Raw genomic sequence first — 24,776 nt, 5'->3', positions numbered from 1 at the left:
ATATCAGTATATTTCTGCTTTATGGCCCTGCAGAAAAGTATCAGGAGTATCTCAGTATAATGCTTAAAGCAACTATTAGATGTGTAGCTTTCATTTTGAGCAGTGGAAGAGATTGCTATTTTAAGTAAGACTCACAATTTTAAAGAGGCTATCTGTTCCTGATTATTTAATTAAAATTGTCTCCAGTTTAGTTACACATATGAAGATGATATTTTAAATTGCTTTTCTTTTTTTATTACCTCAGTTAAAACTGTTAAGTAGCTATAAGCTCAGACAATAGCTATGGATTCACTAGTTTTTATACATTGTAAGTATGTGTAAGGCTAGGAAAAATCCAATAATGGATCCTATTTTCAATTTTATGGGGTTGTAGGCTTTGCATATACATAATTATTTAATTGAAATCAATACTGGGAAGAATATTGCTCAGCTGATGTGGCTATTTTTTACAATGCTTAATCTTGTAATTCAGTGAAGTGATTAGTCTAGAATTCTCTTGCCTTCAAGGGCCAGATTCAGAAGCTATCTATAAGGGATAGCTCAAAGAATAAGGCTAAAGCAAACAGATGTTCTCACTTGAACATCCTCTTTTTCTTTGTCTGGCACCATTCTCAACTTTGGTGTCAGAAAGAAAACAGATTGGTCTCATTAGAGGTCTGACCCAATTTCTTTAGTAGGGAATTTAATTAAAACATTTCTCTGAAATAACAGCTGTAGTCCTATGAAAGGAAATTGCTGACTCCTATTTTAGAGATCCTATTCAGTTGGCTTCCAGGGATCTTTAACTTGAGATATTGTTGATCAAATAAGATACGTTTCAGCTGGAAAACAGTTGTCTTGATAGTATGTTACAGATTTTCTACTACAATTCATGTCTCAGTTTTTATACCCTATTTCCTGAAAGTAAGACCTCCCCGGATAATAAGCCCAATTGGACTTTTGAGCGTATGCGCTAAAATAAGCCCTCCCCAAAATATTGCAGCACAGCAGCAGCCATGAGGTGACCATGCTCGCCACCTCCTGCACCTCAAAAATAATAAGACCTCCTTGAAAATAAGGCCAAGTGCTTATTTCGGGAGTTAAAGGGAAACACGGTAGATGTTTTTTAATGTGGATCTAGAACAGTGGTTCCCAAACTTGGCAACTTTAAGACTTGTGGACTTCAACTCCCAGAAGCTGGCTGGAGAATTCTGGGAGTTGAAGTCCACAAGTCTTAAAGTTGCCAAGTTTGGGAACCACTGATCTAGAACAAAAAGCAGGTGAAAAAAGCCATCTGCCTTGGTTTGAACATAAAGTGTAGAATTCTAAAGGAAAATCTTATAGGAAAACTAGAAGTATTTTCATCTTCAGGAACTCAAAGGAAAACCATAATGGGACAAGAATAAATTTTCCAAAAATATCCACTATAGTTATGAACATTCAGACCAAAGAAATTCCATCTATATCCTTGTGTTTAAGTGAAGAAAGATTAGTCATTTACATATTATTAGTAAAATTCTGAAAATTTATCAATTGTGAGATTTACATTGTAGGATAATTATTCAGGAATAATAATGAATGTTAGAAATTCAGTGAAATAACATACCTTTAATTGAAAATAGTACATTCAAACATAAGTTAAAGCTTCACCCCATGTAATATTCATTCTTCTTACTGAAGAGAAAATACTTTCTGTGACTGACTGTTTTGCCTTCTATTGTTAGCTAGCTGCAGTGTTGGAACATATTTTGATGGGGAACAAGAAAATTGTATTTTATGTCCTAATGGAACTTATCAAGACAATGAAGGTCAAATTGTCTGTGAACCTTGTCCAAATCTTCAACATTCTGGGGACTCAAAAGCAATTGGTGCTCGCAGTATATCTGACTGTGGAGGTAAGGATATTATGAAACACACCATGTTTGGACAGAAGGACCCCCTATTGCTTCTCCCTTTTTATATATACTGAAAAATGTATCATTAAAATTAGGCTTTGGAGAAATATTGTAATGCCAGAGTTAACTACACAATTTACAGAAAAAGTAGGTTTGCCCTTCATTGCAGGTGAATGCATAGTAGAGATTTGTGGGTGTGAAAGCAGGTATAATATAACGTCTCCCTATTATTAACTGCTCTTCTAACGGCAGAAAAAATATAATATAGAGATATCTCTATAGAATCTTGATAGGGAATAGTTGCCTGAATAAAGGAAAAGTTCTCAGCTTCCAACACTATCCTAGCTATGAAATTCTTCTTCTTGATCTTTGATCATTTTAGCAATGAATTCTTGCTGTAGCATGGAGAATAGTGGCATTAAAGAGAAACTAACAGATTATACTAGAGACTAAGGAGGATAACCTTTTCCTACTGAACATTAATTTCTGATCATCTGGAGCAGCAAAGATTGCCTATGAAACTGTCCAGACACATTTCTAATATTCGTTCCTGAGAGGATTTTACAGTAGATCAATAAAGACTAAATTCTAAAATCAGGAATTAAATACTGTGAACTGAAGTACCCAGGGTCAGACTGTGGCATTCAAGAGTGCTGCCAGACAGTTATTTAAGCTATGTATTAGAGACCACAGACAACTGCTTGCAACTGGGCAACAATAAAGTAAATCTTGTAGTTTAGATAATTTTTTCTGGATGGTTAATAATATGCCAATTAAAATGTTTAAATACTGTGGGTTAATTTTATCCAGTAATCAGACTAAGTTTTGCCTATTAAATATATTCAATGGATTTTCCAAGAAGGAAAGAGCTAAATTTATTATACTTTAAAGCAATTTCTGTGGATATAATATGTCATGCAAGAGGGGGGAAAGTATTGGAATTACAAAAGTACAGGATGATTCTGGACAAAATATTTTTTAATACAGTTGTTTTACTTCTAGAAAACACTCTAGATGTGGGAAATGTAGATATGCTATAAAGGTATCATTTAGTCTAATTTTCATTAGTTTATTTAGTCTAATATTCACTCAATTCATTTAGTCTAATATTACTTACTCTGACAGGCAGCACTGTCCAGATATTCATACAGGATCTGTTCCTAGCCATAGGTGGAAGTGAATCTGTGCATTTTCCTTTCCTACCCTTTCTAGAGCTTTGATCCTTTTTATTTGATGAGTTATTTTCCTTAATAAGCAAATGGATACATAGAATTTTTTTTTAGGTAGCTGACAATGCTTCATTACTGAAAAAGGGATACATAATATTTGCAACCAGCTCTTTCTTTTCATTATATAATGAAAATATTTAATGCTACTGGATATAAGTAGCATCGGTTCTATATAACGTTTGAAGCACATGTTCTAGATAAGTCTTGATGGAAAAATAGAGCTCCAAAGATCTAATATACCTTCCTTCAATCTTTGTTCTTAATGATTTATCTTCATTGCAGTAATATATTGCATTTTAACATGCTATTCCCTTTTCCCGGCATACTAAATTTATTTGATGAAAGAGATCTTTTAATATGGAGTATATTTAATATGGAATAGAACTGCAATTCTCTATCTGCATCTGCATAAGGCTGACTCAGCCTTCCATCCTTCCGAGGTGGGTAAAATGAGGCCCCAGATTGTTGGGGGCAACATGCTGACTCTGTAAGCCCCTTAGAGAGGGATGCAACAGCACTATGAAATAGTACATAAGTCTAAGTGCTATTGCATTCTTAATACGAGACCCCTAAATATTCCACCCCTTGATATTTCTGATCAAATAGTTTGCCTTAGATTTTGACCCACAGTACAACCCATTCTCTATTTTTTTTCTAGTACAGAAAAAAATAGGTTTGTTTGATTTTACTGTGAATTTTACACTTCCCATTTACAAGTCCTGCATTGTGTGCAATATAATACCAACATAGAACATTTTGTAAAATACCCATATTCTCCATTTAAACTATCAGTTTTCAATCAAGAAGTGTGGATGATGTGTTGTTTGATACCACAAACTGGTAACTGGTGTAGCTAATCTTTGCAGTTATGTTGGCCTGTTGGTAAAGGAAAGTGGTATATCCTCTTATATCACTATCTAGGGAAAATAATTTAATTTGCATATAATACCTTAATTTCTTCCAAGCTCTAAAGAGAAAGTATTGGGAAAGAAATGGTTTCTTCATGTCCCTCATGTCATGACTAATGACTCAGTGTCTACCATGTCATTTTCTTCCTCCGTTGCTGCAATGAGTGCATATGGTTCCTTCTGCTGCTTTATTCATAAGCCAAAGCCGTTTTCCCTATTAAACACAGTTCATTAGCTGTAAACAAAATTCCTCATCCCTGATCAAGAGCATTTAGTGCCTTTCTTCTTCTTCTGTGAACTTAAATAACCTGAAATGAAGCCAAGGCCAATTTAGCTCCTCTTAACGAAAACAGCCATTTGGTGAAGTGATTTATTGAAGCTGTAAACCACAAGGTAACAGATTTAACCTCTCTTTAAAAGTTAAGAACTCCACAGTATAGCCAAACAATTGCAGCAGTAATCCATTGTCTAACAAAGCAGTTTAATCACTTCTTTTGTCTTTGCAATCTGCATACTGCAAATTTGGGAGATGCATCACTCACATTTACATGGAGAATCTATAGGCAACATGAATATAATCAGTTCTAGCAGATTAGTTCTGTTTTTATAGTATATGAACATCAAAACAGTTCACAAGCAGAGATATTAAAGACCAGGGATACAAATTGGATGTAATTACTGTACTTCTACACTGTTTCCCTGAAAATAAGACTTCCCCGGATAATAAGCCCAATCAGACTTTTGACTGCATGCACTAAAATAAGCCCTCCCCAAAAATTGTAACACAGCAGCAGCCACGAGGTGACCATGCTCACTGCCTTCTGCACCTCAAAAATAGTAAGACCTCCCCAAAAATAAGATGAACCACTTATTTTGGAGGATAAAAAGAAAATAAGACCCTGTCTTATTTTTGGGGAAACACGGTACATCAGAGGTGTCAAACTTGTGGCTTGTGGACCGGATGTGTCACGTGCTGACCCCATCCCCATCCAGGAGGAAGGAAAGTCCTAATACGTCATGTGACACCACCCTGACACCGTGAGTTTGATACCCCTGTTCTACATCATCTGTTTACCATATGGCCTGCATTTGTATTTGTTATGAAAACATTTTAGTACAGTTTCACTATCATTTCTGTCTTGCATATATGTTCTTAAACTGAACTGAAAGTGAATGGGTTTTCAAGATAAGATTTTCAAGATAAGATAAGCAGAACCAGGCATTGTTAAAATATATTCAAACAAAGGATAACCCTCCCTTTCTTTATTATCTGTTCATTCAGCATATAGACTAAAGGGGCTTATTCATAAAATAGAGATGAAATAGGGTAGAATATTGGGAGGTGCATGAAAATTTATAATTCCTTTTCTCTTAAAAAAAAACTTGATATAGTATTTTTACATAGATAACTAGTAGGGAGAACCATTGAAAATTAAAGCTGTTATGCCTCTGGCAGCTTTTCCTGACCTTGCCTCCTCCAGATGTGTTGAGATTACAACTCCCACAATATTTAATTTGTGTCAAAGTGTAGACCCAAACATATATTTAAACAGTGGGTTGAGATCCTATTTTGCACACTTTTTTTGTTTTTCTGAATGGTAAACTTTAAGACAGATGAAGGAAGACAACGCATAAAAGGTTGGAATGAAAAATTGTTTGAGCCAAAACACAATTACTAAATTATGCTATTTGTTTGCAATTTAACTTTAAAAAATTGTTTCTTAATCTTGCTGATTAGATAACACATTACAGTACTATATTATCTACACTACGTGCAAGAATTCTTTCTCTCTTTCAAGCTATTAAGATGGATATTTATAAGTCCGCTAATTTGAATATAAGCTTTTTCTTTTGCAAACAGCGGGGCAGGAGAGGAAGCAACTGAAGGCAGGACACTTCTTGCTATAGCCACAATTTGGAAAAAGTTAATCCATGGTATTTGCACAAAGGCAGTAAATCCTATTTTGCTGCAATATCAAATATGAATTTTTAACAAACATAATGATTCTTCAGCACTTAGTGAACTTCAGAGCCAATTCTTAATTAGTAATAGTTTAGTTTAGTGCATTACATTTGAATACAAGAGTCCTCATGGCGCAGTGGTTAGAATGCAGTATTGCAGGCTAACTCTGCCGATTGCCAGCAGTTTGATCCTGACCAGCACAAGATTGACTCAGGCTTCCATCCTTCTGAGGTTGGTAAAATGAGGACCCAGATTGTTGTGGGCAATATGCTGACTCTGTAAACCACTTAGAGAGGCTGTAAAAGCACCATGAAGTGGTATATGTCTTAAGTGCTATTGCTAATTTTCTACTAAAAAACCAAGCCTGTTAAAAACCTATTATCAGAAAGAGAGGCTGATAATATATACAATGGAAGCTACTGTTCTCTTACTGCAGAAATAGGCAGCCTTCTCTGAATCAAGTTACATGTAAGTGATAGAACTGAGAGCTGAGAAATAGAACTGTTTTCTGCTGGGTTTTGTTTTAACAAATATTAAAAGTTTAACATTTGATTCTAAGCTTGCATGTAGGCATCATTAAAAACTCACTTTGCTTCAGATTTTTATATCCACTCTGCTACCCTTCTTCCTACTCTCCAGGGCAGTGTTCCCCAGGTGAATATTCAGCCGACGGATTTAAGCCCTGTCTTTCATGCCCTTCTGGGACATACCAGCCTGAACCAGGTCGAACATCTTGTTTTACATGTGGAGGTGGTCTGATGACAAAAATTACTAGTGCAACAATGTTTCAGGATTGTGAGACTAAAGGTAAGAATGACAAGACTTCAAAACATAAGCCATCATTTATTTCAGTGCCAATTTTTCATCTCTCCCTGGAAAGAATCTCTCCTTCCCCAGCTGGGATGAATAATGATTTACTACCTATAGGAATACTTTTCACCATCCAGAATATAAGTCGTATCATAATGTAAGAAATATCATACATTGGACCCAGTGGTGGATTAAGGCTCACTGGTGCCCTAAGCACTGACAAATCTTGGTGCCCCCCCCCTCCTTTGTACACACTGTACAAATCTCCATTTTTTTTCTTTCTTTCTCAACTTTGCGGTGCCCCCTTGGACCTGGTGCCCTAAGTACATGCGTAGTCTGCTTAATGGTTAAAACACCACTGATTAGACCAAAAATAGGTTAAAAATAATGTGTATCTTCCAATCAAGCAAGGCAAACATAACCCTAGCACCATTTCAAATAGCTAGCTTCCTGTAGTGGTTTTTGTTTCTACAGAAAGTTGAATATATTTTTCACCTATATGCCATATTGGGTTATAAATGTTATATGTGTCTATTATGCAGTAAACATATTTGAAAACTATGCTTTGTAAATAATACACCAATTCATACAAGCTTTTATTTATACAGGGTTATAAGCATGTTAATTTCTATAAATTTATTTTAAGAAAAATAGTTGTTAAATGAATGAATTTAAGGTGAATTTAGGTTATTATGTTTGTGTAATTTTTCAAAATATTAGTCCAAGCTGCTTTCTTATTCTCATTTATAGTGCAGTGCTCACCTGGACACTTTTACAATACAACTACGCATCGTTGTATCCGCTGCCCAAATGGAACATATCAACCTGAGTTTGGACAAAAGTACTGTATTTCATGTCCTGGAAACACAACTACTGATTATGATGGATCGACAAACATATTGCATTGCAAAGGTGAAGATTAGTGCTAAGTAAGAATAGTAAATTTTAGAATCGAGGAGATCAGTACAACTTGCCCTGCTTATATTCAGTCCAATTGGCTTTTTTCCCCACATCGTTGGAGAATCCTATGCCATAGTTCCTTCTTGAGTTGCTGTGGTAACATTTCTAAATATAGCAAATCACATGAGATTTCTTTCCTTGGGGGAGTTGCAGCTTACATTCTGCCAAGGAGTCAAAGGCAGGCTAATACCAGAGCAACTAGATTCAGTTTCAGTATAAATGTATTCTCTAAAAAGTATAGCTGCTCTTCTTACTGCTTCAATTAAGTGTAAGAGTCTTCAATAATGCTTCTAGATATCACTGCCTTTCACTCTTACTCACTAACTCATAAAATGAAACTCATAAAAACTCACACTGTGTTTCAAAGGCTTTCTTTAGTATGTTGGATTCTGCTTCCGCTTGGCATACAGCGTATTTGACCTGGTTATTTTCTTTGGTATCAGTCTCAATGCAACTCATATAAGTGGAAAGTATAACAGTTGCCAAAAGTTTCATCAAGGTTTCTACTCATAATTCTGTAACTGGACCTAAGGCTTTGCTTTCTAAGATTCTTCTACTCACTGCCAACAGCATATAGCAGTCTATATTCCTATATAGTAGGAAGCTAGTGTATCCCAGCCATCTCCCAGCCATTTCATTTCATATACACCCCATCTTTCTATTCTAGATAAAGGCAGTTAACAAAATTAAAACAAAAACATAAATTGGACGTAAGTTTAAATTCACTAATATTGACACATTGATACATAATAACATAACAAAAACTTAACAAAAAAGATTATTCTTTAGTATTCTTCCCAATACTGAACTTAAAAGGCCCCAAGATCAGTTTCAAAGAAAGTGTGCTCCTTAATTGAAGAACAATACAAGAAAAGGCACCTCAGAAAAATTGGCCTATGATAGCAACAGCTACTTGCAAAGGGCATCTTCTATAGATATTTATAGCTGGACACATTCATAATAAAAGTTCCTTAGATAGGCAAGTTGTATAATCTTTTGCCCTTTAAAAGTGAAGACCAACTGAATTGTAGGTGTGGTTTGGTTGACATCTGAGTACAATTCAAAGTGCTAGTCATTATCTTTAAAATACTACAATAGTTTGACATTTTGATAATTTAAGTGAAATGTACCCATCCATCCAATGAGCATGTCTAGATTAGGAATGTTGTTGGTTCCCTCTATGAACTCTGGGAAGGAAAGCTTGGAGAAACTTTATTTTTTACCATGCCATCCATACTTATGCAGCCTTCCATGAAGACTCAAAAGATATATTTCCCAATAACTTTTGAAAAGATGGTTAAAATGGAATGTTTGAAAGAACATATGGTGTCCAATGTTGCCAGGACCGGTTGTTATGAGAGAGATTTATTATAGGCTTAATGGGAATGTGGGTTGTTTGTGGTTGCATGATTTTATTGATATATGTAAACCACTGAGAATCCATGTGGAATCAATGGTATAGAATTAATATTGCAAAGTCTGGATTTCATTTTAGCTTGTTCCTACCACACACTCCAGTCTGTTACTGAATTAGGGAATATTCAACAGAACCAGTTATTCTTTGGAGTTAAGAAGTAAGGAGCATCAGAGATTGGCATCACCAGGGTGCTAAAGACATTCCCCCAATGCCTTACACTTGTAAGTGTAAGGAATGGTTTTGAGGGACAAGAGGAAGTGCTGCTACCAAGACAAAACTCATATAAATCTGAGATCAGAACATAACAATAACCTGAGAAAGCATTGCCTAATAAAGGGAGGAAGGAGGGAAGAACATTCAGACTTGCAAGATTCTATTACTGTAAACCTATAATTGGTCTGCATACATTCAGTTTCCTAATCTGGTCTATCTTGGAGAGCTGTCATCAGTCAGCAGCAAAATGTTGTCAGTGTTATCTTCTGTATATAGCCATAAAGGAGCAGTGCCTCAAAACCTAATCCCACCTAGCAACCTGAACAAGTCTATGATCAATGTACTGAAAGTACTGATGATCATGTGCCTCAGAGATCCAGGGTATCTAACGGCTTCATTTTTACCCAGTTTATTTGCAGGTCCTCAACTATATCAGTTGTAATAATACTCAGTACTGTCACCGTTTAACTAAGCCATGTAACGGTTTCTCCTCACCCTCCACAAATGGAGAGTGTAGGTGAATCATGGAAAAGATCAGAAGAAGGAGACCATTAGCTAGCTATTTTTGTGTTTGTGATGGAAAATGGGTTTTCTTTGCCATTCTAAGCAATGTATCTAGACAAACTGTGTAATGAGTAAGGGCCCTGTGGATTGGTTGCAATATTTGGTCAGCTTGGAGGCACTAAAGACAATCATAGTTTGGTTGAAATTATCGGCAAGCTTTGATATTTTTTCCCTTGTTGTGAGGAGATAGAACATGGTGACATGAATATCAGAATAGTTATGGAAGCTATGAATATGGCTACCATAATGTCATTGACATAATCCATTGTGTCAATTGGGTAGTCAAGTGCAGTAAAATAGTCATGTGGAAGGACTGTGTGTGTTAATCATTGTCAAACTTGGAAGATGCCAGGTCCACAAATAGGGTGATGTATGAACATACTTCATTCTGAATCATTGCAAGCAGTTGTATATTAACAGTTGTTTATGAAACCATATGACTGATTTCTATATTGAAGCTAAAGTTTGATTTAGAGAGTTTGATGAGTTTGGTAGCATTGGTTATCTTCATTCCATCACTACTCCCCACCCCTTTTATTTTGCATAGGCCATAATATAGATAATAGATTCCTCTTTCTTTTTTTCAGACAGACATTGTGGGGGTGAGCTTGGAGAGTTTACTGGATACATTGAGTCCCCAAACTACCCTGGAAATTATCCTGCAAACACTGAGTGTACTTGGACTATAAATCCACCTCCTAAGCGCCGCATTTTGATTGTGGTTCCTGAAATATTTTTACCAATAGAAGATGAATGTGGAGACTACTTGGTGATGAGAAAAAGTTGTAAGTTAAATGAAGTAGATTTTGTTTCGCTAGATTTCTGTGTCAGGTGTAGCTCTTTTTAAAGTGACATAAAAGAGATAAGCTTTGACTATAGACCTGGTTATACTAATGCTTAGGTTAGGGGTGTCAAACTGGTGGTACACAGGCCAGATGCATCATGCACAGGCCACGTCCACCCTAGCTCTGTGAAGGGAAAAAATGTCACAATGCGTCACCTGATGGCGACGTGATGCCCCAAATTTGACATTTGTTGACTTAGATGAATCCACCCCAAATCTTGAAATTCTGTTGTTTTATTTTCCTTGGGCTGATGTCTTCAGATTAGATCAGCCTCCGCATAGTTATATAAGTAATCCTTTTCATGAAAAAAAGATGTACAAATGATATGAGTCCCTTGTAGGTGGGAAAAGCTCCTTTTACAGTTTAAGACATTGCCTACTGAACAAAAGGGTCAACATAAAGGAGATCAGTATGTTGGATATTGAAAATCAGTGTTTTGTTGGCTTGTTTTGGTAGTAAGAACATCAGTAAATTTAATGGCCAATGATATTATCAAGGTATAACTGCGTAGGTACTCATCAGCATAGTAATGTGTTGTGAAACATGATTTTTAAATTTTTGCAGATTCTTTTCTAAAATTTTCCCCACAGCAGACTACAGAACTCTTATTTTGGAAACATTGAGAAGAGTTTGACAGTAAAAAGCACCAACTTTCTTTCATACTATGTTGAGAGCAACAGTTATGAAAGTTGAATATATTACAATGAAATTGAAAAACAAACTCCTCTGAAATAACAGCCTCTACTATTCTGGCACCATATAACTGTACTTTGATTATTGTCCCAGAATTTTCAGTTGATGGCATGTTTTCATTAGGAAAACACTTTACTAAAGGAGAGTTCAGTAGATAAACATATTGATTATGGATAGCAGTCATCTTCCGTTTTTCACTAAAAGAAACTTTGGTAACAGGCTAATTGAATGAGATCTTCGGGGAAAACTAGTATTGGGGTAATAGTAGGACCTTATGGGAAATAAATAGAAGTCTAATATCTACTTTGCACATTTTGTTTGGTAGCTTCCTCCAATTCTGTGACCACATATGAAACCTGCCAAACCTATGAACGCCCTATAGCTTTCACTTCCAGGTCCAAAAAGCTATGGATCCAGTTCAAATCAAATGAAGGCAATAGTGCAAAAGGATTCCAGGTCCCTTATGTAACCTATGATGGTAAGCCACTGTTAAAACTCAAGAAAATTTAAATGTGGGCATTTTATTTTTGTTACTTATATTTCTGCACTTCCATAATTGAAGAAGTTAGAAAGAGAAGATCTCAAGAAGATGAATAGGTAGTGAGCAGTTATTTAACACCTGAACTTTCCAATACGTGAAACTGTTGCTTGCTGTACTCACAGATCATGCTAAATCATAAGCAATTTGTTGATTTGGTCTACTATATATTGTGAATCCAGTCACTGTGGGATTGTAAATTGTAGCTTATGGGTAAATCTGCAAACCCATGGTTGAATTAATCATGGCTGGGCAATATATGAATCCAATCATAAGGTAAATAGTTTAGAAAATATTAGCAATCGTTGTGTTACCTGATGCTTGAACTGTTCATCGACCTTTATGATTGAAAGCCAATCTTGGCAGAGGTTAACCTGGAATATAGATATACTGTATAGTTTCCTTTATTTGGGGGAAATATATTTTGTTTATCTGAGAATACAGTTAGAATTTCTGGCTAGGAAACAGCAGTAATTGCATTTTGCAGCTTAAGACTTTAATAAAGAACTTTTATGAAAAAAATGTGTTTGACTTGACAGATGGTTTTCTAACATCATGCCACGTCTTAATAGTCAGCCATGCCAGGATACATCCTTTCTACACAAAATGATGTAGGGTTTACTGTACCTGATCAGAGAAATTATTATGGTATTTAGGGCCATGAGAGTAAGGCAGATATTGTAGCTGTTTTCAGAAACGGTTCTGAATTTTTTATTGGTTTTTGTATTTTATGTAATACATTTTTTACAAGATATGTTCTGTGTGATATTGTGACTTCTTTGTTCCTTGATTACTCTATTATAGCTCAGATTATATTTTTAGATTTAAGAAGAACTATCAGATGTTTTCATTCTGCACTGGGAAATGACTTTTCTCATAACCGTTCCAGTGGTTTCACACTTTCTGCTTTGAAGTTGAATTTGGGACTAATCAATATTTCAGGCAGAAGCAAAGAGAATTAGCAGCTTTCTCTCCATGTGATCTCTGGCCATTATTCCAAGTTAAACAGGAACTACCCTCAGGGTAACCACCACCACCAAATAAATTTGGCTTGGGCATGATGAACTCCAAATGCCTGACATGTGTTTCTTTTAAAGAGCTAAATTTGTCTTTTCTGTAATCAGTGGTAACTTTCTGATCTCTGTTTTCGGAAACTGCATTTGTTCCAGAATTTTGCAACTGAGCTTGATATAATTCCCATAATGAAAGCCCATTTCTGGAACTCACATGCTTGCTATAAAAAAAGCAAATGATGTTGAGTAATGGTTTTATTACACACAGACAAAGGGGCATAAGAATGTTGATGGTGGATATTTTTAATGCAATAAGTGTGTTTTTTCCTTAAGTAAAAAAGGTTTTGAAATGTTATACAAAGTAGAGTTTGTAAGAATACTCATGATTTGAACATAGTAGTATCAAACATTTACTATGGAAAACTTTGTTTCTGTCTTTTTTATATAGTTCTCTTATTGAAATTAATTTGGAATATATTAAATCTTCAAATTATGGAAGTAAGCCTCTAAATTGGTTGTACATTACAAAAAAAAATCCATAACAACCCTCGGATGCTTTTAAATTGCTTTAGGTATTTAAATGTAAATTATCATTTTTACCTAAATGGAATATTTTTGAGACTCTAACAAATACGATAAGCAAGATTAATGTTGCTTTGTGTGTTCTGAATAGAGGATTATCAAGAACTAATAGAAGATATAGTCCGAGATGGTAGACTTTATGCATCAGAAAATCACCAAGAGATCCTTAAGGTAATCTTATTTCTAACCTTGCCTGAAAGAAAATATGAATTAAGCTTTTTCATAGTTAAAAGATTTATGCTGTTACTCATGTGAAGTGCAATGAGTCGGCAATGCATTAATAAATTATTGTGACAGAGGGAAGTGGGTATCAACTTAGGAAAGTAGGTATATCTTCCTAAAAAGAAGAGCTATCTGCTATTATTATTATTATTATTATTATTATTATTATTATTATTATTATTATTATTATTATTATTATACAATTGTATCACAGCGGCCAGTTGTTTCGCCGGATTTGGCATTGGTTACTAGTCGGGCCCCACCCAGGGGCCTAGGACGTCGTAACGTATTTTCGTAATATGCGTGCAGATCCAAGCAGTGCGGCTTTTTGCATTTGACTGATGGTGATTTTGTCAATTTTTAACTGTTTTAAATGTAATTCCAGTGCTTTTGGAATAGCACCCAGTGTGCCAATTACCACTGGAATTACCACTGCTGGTTTGTGCCATAGTCGTTGAATTTCGATTTTTAAATCCTGGTATTTCGTGATTTTTTCATGTTCCTTCTCGGCGACCCTGCTATCACCTGGTATTGCGATGTCTATGATTGTGACCTTATTTTTCTCAACCAGTGTGATGTCTGGTGTATTATGCGCCAGTATTTTGTCGGTTTGTATACGGAAATCCCACAAGATCTTGACCATCTGATTTTCGGTGACTTTTTCAGGCTGATGTTCCCACCAGTTTTTTGCTGTTTTGATATTATAATTTTTGCACAAATTCCAATGGATCATTTGTGCTACTGAATTGTGCCGCAATTTATAATCAGTCTGCGCGATTTTTTTACAGCAGCTGAGTATGTGATCAACAGTTTCGTCAGCTTCTTTGCAAAGTCTGCATTTGGCATCATCAGAGGATTTTTCGATTTTGGCCTTAATGGCATTTGTGCGGATAGCTTGTTCTTGCGCAGCCAGGATTAGTGACTCTGTTTCTTTCTTTAATGTACCTGTTTTTAACCATAACCAAGTTTGTTCACTGTCCACTTTATCTTTTATTTTTTCCAGAAATTGACCATGCAGTGCTTTGTTCTGCCAACTCTCCATTCTTGACTTTATCACATCTTTTCTGTATTCTTGTTTTGTCTGTTGGGCCTTCAGTAGATTTTTGTTCTTTACTTCGATTAATAGATGTTCTTGAGTTTCTTTTAAATAATCAGCCAGTGCATGTTTTTCTTCTTCAACTGTTTGCTTCACTTGTAATAATCCTCTGCCACCTGATTTTCGGGGCAGATATAGTCTATCAGTATCACCACGTGGATGTAAACTGTAGTGCATTGTCATTAGTTTCCTGGTTTTTCGGTCCAAAAGGTCCAAATCAGCTGTGTCCAGTTAACTATGCCAGCTGTGTATCTTATAACTGGTATTGCCCAGGTATTTATGGCTTTGATTGTATTTCCACCATTCAATTTAGATTTCAAAATTTTCCTAACTCTGTTGGTGTACTCTCATCTGACAATAGTTTTTACTTCTCCATGCTTGATGTTATCCAACTGCAGAATGCCTAAGTATTTGTAGGCTTCATTTTCTTTGCATTTAATTAGTTGGCCATTGGGCATTTCAACTCCCTCAGATGCAGTGATTTTGCCCCTTTTTATGGATACAGTGGCGCATTTTTCCATGCCAAACTGCATTGAAATATCGGTGCTGAATACTTGGACTGTATTTGTCAATGATTGGATTATTATTATTATTATTATTATTATTATTATTATTATTATTATATATTATACAAATATTGCCTTGCAACTCTGGAACTCTTGAATAGCTACTTGAGGCAGTGCTGATTAAAAGTACATTATTATTTGAAGCAAAAAAACAAAAGTGGTTTCTTTATTCATGTGCCCTGAGACTATACAGGTAGTCCTCGACTTAAAACTACAATTGAGTTGTAGCCCAACATTTCCATAGCTAAGTGGTTGTTAAGTGAATGGATTAAGTGAATCCATTGACTTTGCTTGTCAGAAAACCCCAAAAGGGGATCACATAAGCCTTGGACCAGGGGTGAAATCTACTTACATTCGCTAGTGGTTTGCAAATGTGAGCACGCGCATGAGCAGAGCATCAAAAGCGGACGTGATGATGTCTGGGCAGGTGGGTGGAGTCTGCTACCGAGAGCACCTGCAAAGGTAAGTAGAACAGCTGGGGGGGCTCCGCTAAGCCACATGATTTAGATTAGCTACAAAGCAGGAAAACCTGATTTCTAGCTAATATAAATTGTGATCACAGCTGATCGTCGGAAATACCAGTTCGCCTGAACCGGTAGCATTTTATTACTACTGGTTCAGGTGAGCTGGTCTGAACCGGTAGCATTTCACCCCTGCCTTTGACACTGCAAACATCATAAATACATGTAAGTACCAAATGTTTGAATTTTGATTATGTGCTCATGAGGATGCTACAACGGTTGTATGTGTGAAAAATGGTCATGTCACTTTTTTCACTGCTGTTGTAACTTTGAATGGCCACTAAATGAACTTGTAAGTCGAGGACTATCTGTATATAGTTAAGGAGGGGGTAGAAAATTTGAAAGTAAAAAAAATATTATTTCCAGCTTATGAAGTGGTAAAGACAATAGAAAATGTTGATCTTAACATTGCTAAAATAGCCCTATGTTTTATACAAGAGTGCGAATACAAGAGTTCTTGCATGATACTGGGTTTCAGAGATTGTAATATCCATCAGGAAATACATCAACCATAGTGTAGAGGTTCACTGAGTTTGTCTCTCTCTGATTCATGCACACACACCAACACAGCTCAACCTATTTCTTAGGATAGTTGGTTTTTTAAAAATAGAGACAATACCATCTACACTGCCTTGAACTTCTCAACAAAAGGCAGGATCTAAGTCTGACATAAATAAAAATAATAGTGCATCACCTTTTCTGACTTTAGTTTTTAATAGTTACTATATTAGATGCTACACTTTTGTTTTCTTCAAGTCAACATCATATGATTAAAAATATTGAACTTATTCTTTCAGGATAAGAAGCTGATAAAGGCGTTGTTTGATGTCTTGGCCCACCCACAGAATTACTTTAAGTATACAGCACAAGAATCTAGGGAAATGTTTCCAAGATCTTTCATTCGACTGTTGCGCTCTAAGGTCTCCAGATTTTTGAGACCTTACAAATAATGTATATTACATTTTTTTTTAAAAAAACTTTGAGTTCTTAACTGTACAGGCTTGTTTTATATTCTTTTCATAGGGGAGTCTGGAGGAAACTGATGAGCCAATTGTATACAACATGTATATTTTAAATTAAATATATAATTATTTCATTTCATGAGGTTTTTTCCCCTTTTTTCTCATTTTCCACTGGTGACTGTCTGTTTTAGAAAAGTTGCCCAATTGTCTTGAAAGTGATGCAAGGATGACTAATCATGATTAAGTGGATATTCTTGAAAAGCAATTTTTGACATTTCATGATGGCAGCAGTTTAAAAGAGTGGATCCACCATTTTGGAAATATCCAATCAGTTTACCTTGGAATTTCAAAGATGAAGAAGGCAGCACAAGCTTAAATGTTGCTGTGATATGAGAAAGGAATGGTTTTCAAAGTGTAATTTCAAACCAAACCAAAGAATGATGTGAGTCTTGTGCTTTTTCATTAAAAAGAAATAGTACAATAGACTTTCAAGTGGATTTTAAAGTGAAAATAAACTTTTTTTTAATACAGAATCCATTATTTCTCAAGATTCTGGTAGCCAATTCAATATTTATCATTTATTTGAGTTACCCTGGAGGAAAAGTGAATATTTATGTTCTCAGACATTCCAATGCAAAATGAATAAAAACTGTGTGTCAGGGATGCGGGGAAATTATAATTCTCTTATTCATGTATGTAGGCAATGATAAGTATTTTTATATGACATTTAAATATGTTAAGCTTATGTTTAAAAATTACCTTTAAAAATATAATTTAAATAAAGAAAATACAGTACATTTGTATGGCTGGGATAGGATTATGTTATGATGTGCAGTAAAAAAAAAAGTAAGACAAATCACATTATTCCATAGCTTCTTTAATTAATTTGTCAATGCTGTATGTAACTTTGTTCTTTTTTTCCCCACACTCCTGTTCATAAATTATTGACTGATTTCTTGACATGCTATGCAATAATCTATATTATTTCTATCCTTGTTTTCCACAAGAGGGCAGCATGTGGTGCAAATTTAATTCTAAATAAACAGTATCTTTTGTTTTATCCTTAGTTTTTAAAAAAATAGTGTTCAGAAGGAGTGCATGTAAGTGTATCTGTGATATGTGCAGAAGCATAGAATTAATATGTTGCTGATTTTAAAAGGCAATTAATTTCAGTCTTTAAGGCTTTTTCTTAAGGTTCACTGTTAAAATGACCTTAGACTAGAAAACATGGGGTTACAGTATATCAAAGATAAAGGTAAATAGTGAATTTCAAGGTGAGGCCATGTAAGAGAATCCATCATATTCCAGGCTATTACCTTAATTGGCTTTCCTGCATATTGCAGAAGGTTAGACTAGATGATCCCCATAGTTTCTTCCACAATCTATTTATTTACACATAAATACAGTGTAATATACATACAACTTATATGCCATACACCTCCCAATGACTCTGGGCAGCTTACAATTAAAAGTAAAAAAGAGGGGGGGAAAGAAAATGAATAGTCCTAAAACATCACATAATCAACATCCCACCAGACCCCAATCTACCAGTGACTCAACTTTTGCTTTGCCCCAAAGCCTGGGAGAATAGCCAGATCTTTAATAGCTTCCTGAACATTATCTTTTAATTCTACAGTTCTAGGTTAACTGGTGGCAAATGCAGGTTGCCTCAGTTATTGTTGTATAGTACTATTCAAACTACACATGTGTAGAATGTTCCTCCAGCCATCTCATCTAATAATCAGTAGACAGCTCACCTTAGATAATTATTGGAAAAAACACAGGGTTTGATATATTAACATAAGGAACATAAGGTTCTAAGCCTACCATTATAGTCATTCTTTCTTACATACAGTGGAGCCTCTGGTCACGACAGTAAACCGTTTCAGGACTTCGGTTGCAACCCAATTTGGTTGTGACTGGAAGTGAGGCTGACTGAGTATGCATGACCCCCCCGAAAAGGGGGTGGCAGGGAAAATAGTCGCAGCTGTGTTCGATCGCCACTCAAGGATGTGTTCGCAACCACAGTAAAACATTTAGCAGACTTTTTGGTCAGCACCTGATTTGGTTGTGGTTGGAAGTGTTCGTGACCTGAGGTTCCACTGTACTTATAGTCTTCCAATTAGACAGTATTTTTCTTGAAGATTGAAATTTGGAAGCCTTTGAAAGCTAACCAGATTCATCCATATCCTCTCTAATCTTTGAACAACCATGCTTCAAGTATGTCTTATGAGTCTAAAGGAATTCAGAAATTCAGAAATTAATTCAGAAATGTATTTGTAGGAGGGAAACCTGCAAGTTCTGAAGAAAGAACAAACAGACTGGAAGATATTTGGATGTTCTGGCTATGGGTCATAAAGATATTTCTGTAAAAGAGATGACTCACTGTTTTGAAAGGCTAAACATTAGCTCATCAGTCAACTCAACCTTCATAAAAACTCCAGATATTTTGCACATGAAGAAGACTAAAACACTAAAAATACTCTGGGAATGTCACTTCAATTTAATTACTCAATATACAAGTTGGGATGAAATATGGGCTGCCGAACTTTTAAAGACATCTGCAAAATTAAAAGAGGCAGCAGTAAAAATTGTTTATATGTACCATTTTATTCCAGTGAGACTAAAAGCATAAATTCTACTCTACCAGCTTAATGATTCATTATTTGGTGGAGCCTCCCAATTATCTTAGACTTCTGGTCCAAAATATTTGCTACTATATCTGATACTGTTTCTGCAGTATTTTATTCAGTTCCTTTATTAAGCTTACTAACAAGGGAAATGAGTTACAGTTCCTTATTTTATTTTATAAATAGTAATATCAGCTATTATCCTTCAATCCTTTGCTATTAAATCATTAGTGGAAAATGGGAAAAGCTCTCCCCATTCAAAGCAGACTTTCAAAGGTTTCATATATAAGACTTCTATATGGTGAGAACTAAACTCTTAACAATATTTCATCAATCCTCCTGGCAAGCATTAATGGATAATTAATTCAGAGTGTAATCATTGGAAAATTTAATTAGAATATAGAAAGGAGATATTACTTTGCAGATATTCCATTTCTGTTGTTGGTATTATTTGTTACCAAATGTTGATTAAAGATCCGTAAGATGATGTGTAAAATATTATAAACATTTTTTACTTCTATATATCAAGTCTTCTGGGTTCTTTTTTAAATTAAAGTTGTACATGTGAATGTGATAGCTAATATATTAATCCTTTGACCCATCGTTCAAATAAGATCACAGGAGTAGCAATTTGTTTAAATCACTCAAATTAATTTATTTTCAAATTTAATCAGGTTTATAGCCTGGAAATAGTGATAATAATATTCTTTTATTAGTCAACCTGCTTTTCATATATACAAATGTCCATTTTGTGTGTGTGCATGGATCACTTCATTTCAGAAATAATTTCTAGAGTACTAAGCACTGAAGGGAATGTGTAGTCCATACTTATTTTATCACACTGTTTGGGATATCTTCCAGTGCCTGGGCAGTTCTAATGAAATATGATGACTCTCAAATTGAAATTATTCAGTTATGCAGCTTTTCTCATCATGTTTATGAATAATTAACAGCCCCACTCTTGCTTGTTTCATTATTTCATTAATGTGAGAAGGCTATCTGCTCGGTGTTTTGCTTCCTTCTAGGTAGAAGGGTACACATTTGACTTGCCAGACTTAGAAGCTAGGCGTATAAGTGTATCTTTAATAGTGGTTGAAACTGTAAGACATCATAGGTAATGTTTATAGATAAACTCCCATTAAAGACACCGAAAGTACTTTTCTCCAAGTTACTTGGAAAATATTAAATGCACTCAAGCAAACACTTCCATAGAACTTTCTTTCATTTGAGTGAGGATCAAGTGGTCAAGAGAAATACCTAAAATGCTCCAGATTTCCACACTGATATAATATTAATGACCTAGTTAATAGCAGGCCTTCATAAATTACTCTCATTCTTGGCAACACTACATTTCAGGACAAAGGCCCTAGTGATAGAAATTACTTAGAAGGAATTTAAAATAGTTCTTTTCATAAATAGTTTAACTCTTCCTTTTTCCAAGGAGACCAAGTGCAATAGACATGGGAAGCACTAAACTGCTTCCTGAAGTTTTATTTTCTCACTAAACAAATAGAGTGATCCGATAGAATTTCTTCCTAAGATTTAGTTAACTGTTGCCCTTTTCAGAAAGAAAGAGAAACAGAAAGTTCATTGCTGAGAGTGACACAGAAAAGCAAACCCCATATCCAGCTTAAATACCGTATTTTTTGGTCTATAAGATGCACTCCCCCCCCCCAAAGTGGGTGGAAATGTCTGCAACTTATAGAGTGAATGTTGCCAAAGCCCCACTCACCCGCCGGCCCCCACCCTTCAGCCTCTGCCTCCCAGCAATTTGCCTCCTTGTAATAAACAGCAAACAGCCTGGTCAGCTTCAGCGCAGCCTGATTTAGCACGAGCAGGCAATTGGTGATTGAATCTCCCTCCTGGAACACCACTGATCAGCTGTTCCAGGCTGCAGGGATCACTGCCACCAATCAATGCTGCTCATCGCTGCCTCTGCATGCCCCATTTTTGGCCTCCATGTGCCCCATTTTTAGCCTCCCTGCGTCCCGTTTTCGTGCCCCTTCCAGGTGGTAGTTTCAGCCAAAACGGGCTGAAATAGGACACACAGAGGCTGAAAATGAGATGCGCAGAGGCTGGAAACAGGACATCTGGAGGCCGAAAATGGGGTGCTTGGAGGCGGCGATGGGTGTCGGCGGTGATAGGCAGTAGCGATCCCTGCAGCCTGGAACAGCTGATCAGCAATATTCCAGGAGGCAGATCCAACTGCCAATCAGCTACTTGTGCTAGATTTTTTTTCTTGTTTTTCTCTCCAAAGGCTAGGTGCATCTTATAGTCTGGAGCATCTTATAGTGCGAAAAATATGGTACATAGGTTACAATGAGTTATTTATTCTAATGTGGAACCAATTCATATTTATTTCACTGCTTAAAGTACATCCAAAAAATTTAGAATCTTCACCAATTATTACTTCAGCATGTGGAAAGCTAAAGGGGAATCACCTAATTTTACCATCAAAATGATGTTGCAAAAAGAATAGCAAAGATACCTACTTCCCCACTACCATTTTTCAAAGCCTGCTGTAGCATCAGATGTTCTGCAGAAAGAAAAAAATGGAAAAAAAGAAATAAAAACATAGGCTGTATTTCCACTTCTCAAGCTTCTCAAGATTAAGTAACTGTTTCCTAAATTTGAGAGAGTTTTAAAAGCCATTTGTGATTCAATTGCTGAGGAACCAGATGAAGATAAAATGCTTCTGCAAAAATGAGAATAAATTTATCCTTTTATGCTTTCTCCTATAATTTGTTTTGATTTTTTTTTAATTTTTAAACATAAAAGACAACATAAAAAAAATTCTCATCCATTACATACAGCATGTCATTTGGTTACAAGCGTTTGTGCATCCATATTTTCAATTACATATACAATCACAGATTTTCCGGCTAATATAACTAGATACCTCACTTGCATTGTACAACATATATTCAATTACGATTAATATTTCTTTCTTTTCAACGAACCTAATTCCCTTGCATTCTTGATTGTCTGTTTAATAACAATATACCTTTATGTAATCACTTATCTTATTCTGAATATTTTTACAGTGTAAAAGAAATTACCAACTGTTTATGTTTATACATCACTACTTTCAATTATACATAATCTCGCCAATCAGCCATCGAATATGCTTATGTTCATTGTTGTCCTTGTACATCATACATTCAAACAAAAATGTTATTCCTTCATTTTTAAACAAAATATTCTAAATACTCATCTCATATATATATATACCAATCTTTCATTACTTCCTTATTAAAATTATTTATCAACAAGATATCTTTATAATATACACTAGAGTTATGCATAATATCACCAATACTCTATCAAATGTAAATAGATTCATTATTATCCTTATCCTTCATTTAAAACAAAATATTTTAAATTATTCAATTCATATATATGTCAGTCTTTCATTGTATCATTATTAATCTATTTAACAACATAATTGTATTATCACTTATCTCCTTCAATTAAAACATAAGTAAAACATTTTTCATTTCCAGGGTTTTTTTCCCAGCCACTGATAAAACAAATCCCATATCTTATAAAATTGCTCGTCTTCTTGTTCTCTAATTTCAAATGTCAATTTACTCATTTCAGCACACTCCATTATATTTCAAATAACTTCCTCCTGTTTTGGTATTGTTTCATTTTTCCAATTTTTTGCAAATAAAAAAATCTCTGGTTTAAGGGCTATGTGTTTGTGTATCATTTTCTCTAACCACATATGAATTTTAGTCCAATATCTTTTGGCTTCAATACAAGTCCACCACATGTGGTAATATGAGCCCAGTGTCTGATGACATTTCCAGCACTTTTCCGATTTATTCTTGGACATACTTGCAATTCTTGGGGGTATATGTCACCTGTAAAACATACAAAGTTTCTCTATATGCAGTTCACATTGTCATTTTATAATTTTGAGACCACAATTTCTGCCATTTCTCTAAATCAATCCCCTGCCCAAAATCCCCCCCCCAAAGCTATCATGGTTTCTTTAACTTGTTCCTCTTGTAATTTAACCTCTAATAAATATCCGTATAGTTTTTTAATTACGTTTTCATCAGTACCTGTTAAAATTTTATCTAGCTCAGTCATTTTGTTGTAAAGACCTTTTGATTTTCTATCTTCATTATATCTAGAGTGTATCTGCGCATATGAATACCAATTCATTTCTATTCCTTCTTGTTTCAACTCTTGGATAGATTTGAGTTCACCATCTGCATTCAGTATTTCAACATATCTAACTGTTTGTTTCTTTTTATATATTGTTGGATATGAAAATGCTTCAACGGTTGATATCCAGACTGGAGTTTTTAAGTAGTGTAATTTTTTAACCTTTTCCCAATTTAATAGCAAAGCCTCCCATATATACCGTAATGTCTTCTAAACTAACCATGTGCTTTAGTTCCCTTATACCATAAAAAAGCATGCCATCCCAGCAGTAAATCATGACCCTCTACATTCAATAATCAAGAGTTTTTTTAGTGTTATCCACTCCTTAATCCACATCAGGTTTGTTGCTTGATAATATAACTTAGGTAAACCCAATCCTCCTCTTGTTCTAGCATCTTGTAGCAATTTGAGTTTTATTCTTGCTTTTTTCCCTTGCCAAATAAACTTCAAAACTATTTTATTTAGATCTTCAAAAAAGTCCTTGCCCAATCTGATTGGGATTGTCTGAAACAGGTATAAGATTCTGGGTAAAATGTTCATTTTAATTGTAGAAATTCTTCCTATCATTGATAGTTGTAGGTTTTCCCATTTCATCATGTCAGTCACAATTTGTTGCTTTAGTCTAGTGTAATTGTCCTCCTTAAGAGTGCTGCATCTAGCTGATAGGTATATCCCCAAGTATTTAACCTTGTTCGTGACTTGAATCTGCAAAGCTTCCGCCAACTCTTCCTTTTGTCTTAATGGCATGTTCTTTGTCAAAATCTTTGTTTTGTTTTTGCTTATTTTCAAACCTGCTACTTTTCCGTATTCCTCTATTCTTTCTAACAATTTGGGTGCTGTCTCTAGTGGATCTTCAAGGATAAAAACCAAATCATCTGCAAACACTTGTAGCTTGTATTGTTTTTTAAAAAATTTTTAATTCCTTTTATTTCTTCTACTTCTCTAATCTTTCTATTTAAAACTTCTAATGTTAGGACAAAAAGTAACAGTGATA

At 35.1% G+C, this 24,776-nt stretch overlaps 1 protein-coding gene across 1 annotated transcript in view; it reads left to right on the top strand.

Moving 5' to 3' along the window:
- SCUBE2 (signal peptide, CUB domain and EGF like domain containing 2) overlaps nt 1–17,699 on the top strand; it is a 58,243-nt gene extending 40,544 nt beyond the window's left edge. Inside the window, exons 17-23 of the mRNA XM_014055210.2 lie at nt 1,704–1,874; nt 6,614–6,781; nt 7,535–7,696; nt 10,526–10,723; nt 11,802–11,954; nt 13,701–13,780; nt 16,812–17,699. Of these exons, the coding sequence (XP_013910685.2) occupies nt 1,704–1,874; nt 6,614–6,781; nt 7,535–7,696; nt 10,526–10,723; nt 11,802–11,954; nt 13,701–13,780; nt 16,812–16,964 (1,085 nt within the window). The 3' untranslated portion in view covers nt 16,965–17,699. The remainder of the gene's footprint in view (nt 1–1,703; nt 1,875–6,613; nt 6,782–7,534; nt 7,697–10,525; nt 10,724–11,801; nt 11,955–13,700; nt 13,781–16,811) is intronic.
- The last annotated feature ends 7,077 nt before the right edge of the window (nt 17,700–24,776 follow it).

The sequence above is a fragment of the Thamnophis sirtalis genome, unplaced genomic scaffold, assembly GCF_051295495.1.
Source record: "Thamnophis sirtalis isolate CommonGarterSnake01/CBP01778 unplaced genomic scaffold, rThaSir2_p1.2 scaffold_1, whole genome shotgun sequence".
Taxonomy (NCBI): domain Eukaryota; kingdom Metazoa; phylum Chordata; class Lepidosauria; order Squamata; family Natricidae; genus Thamnophis; species Thamnophis sirtalis.
Note: the sequence above shows the minus strand (reverse complement) of the source record. Positions and strands in the feature narration are given on the sequence as shown.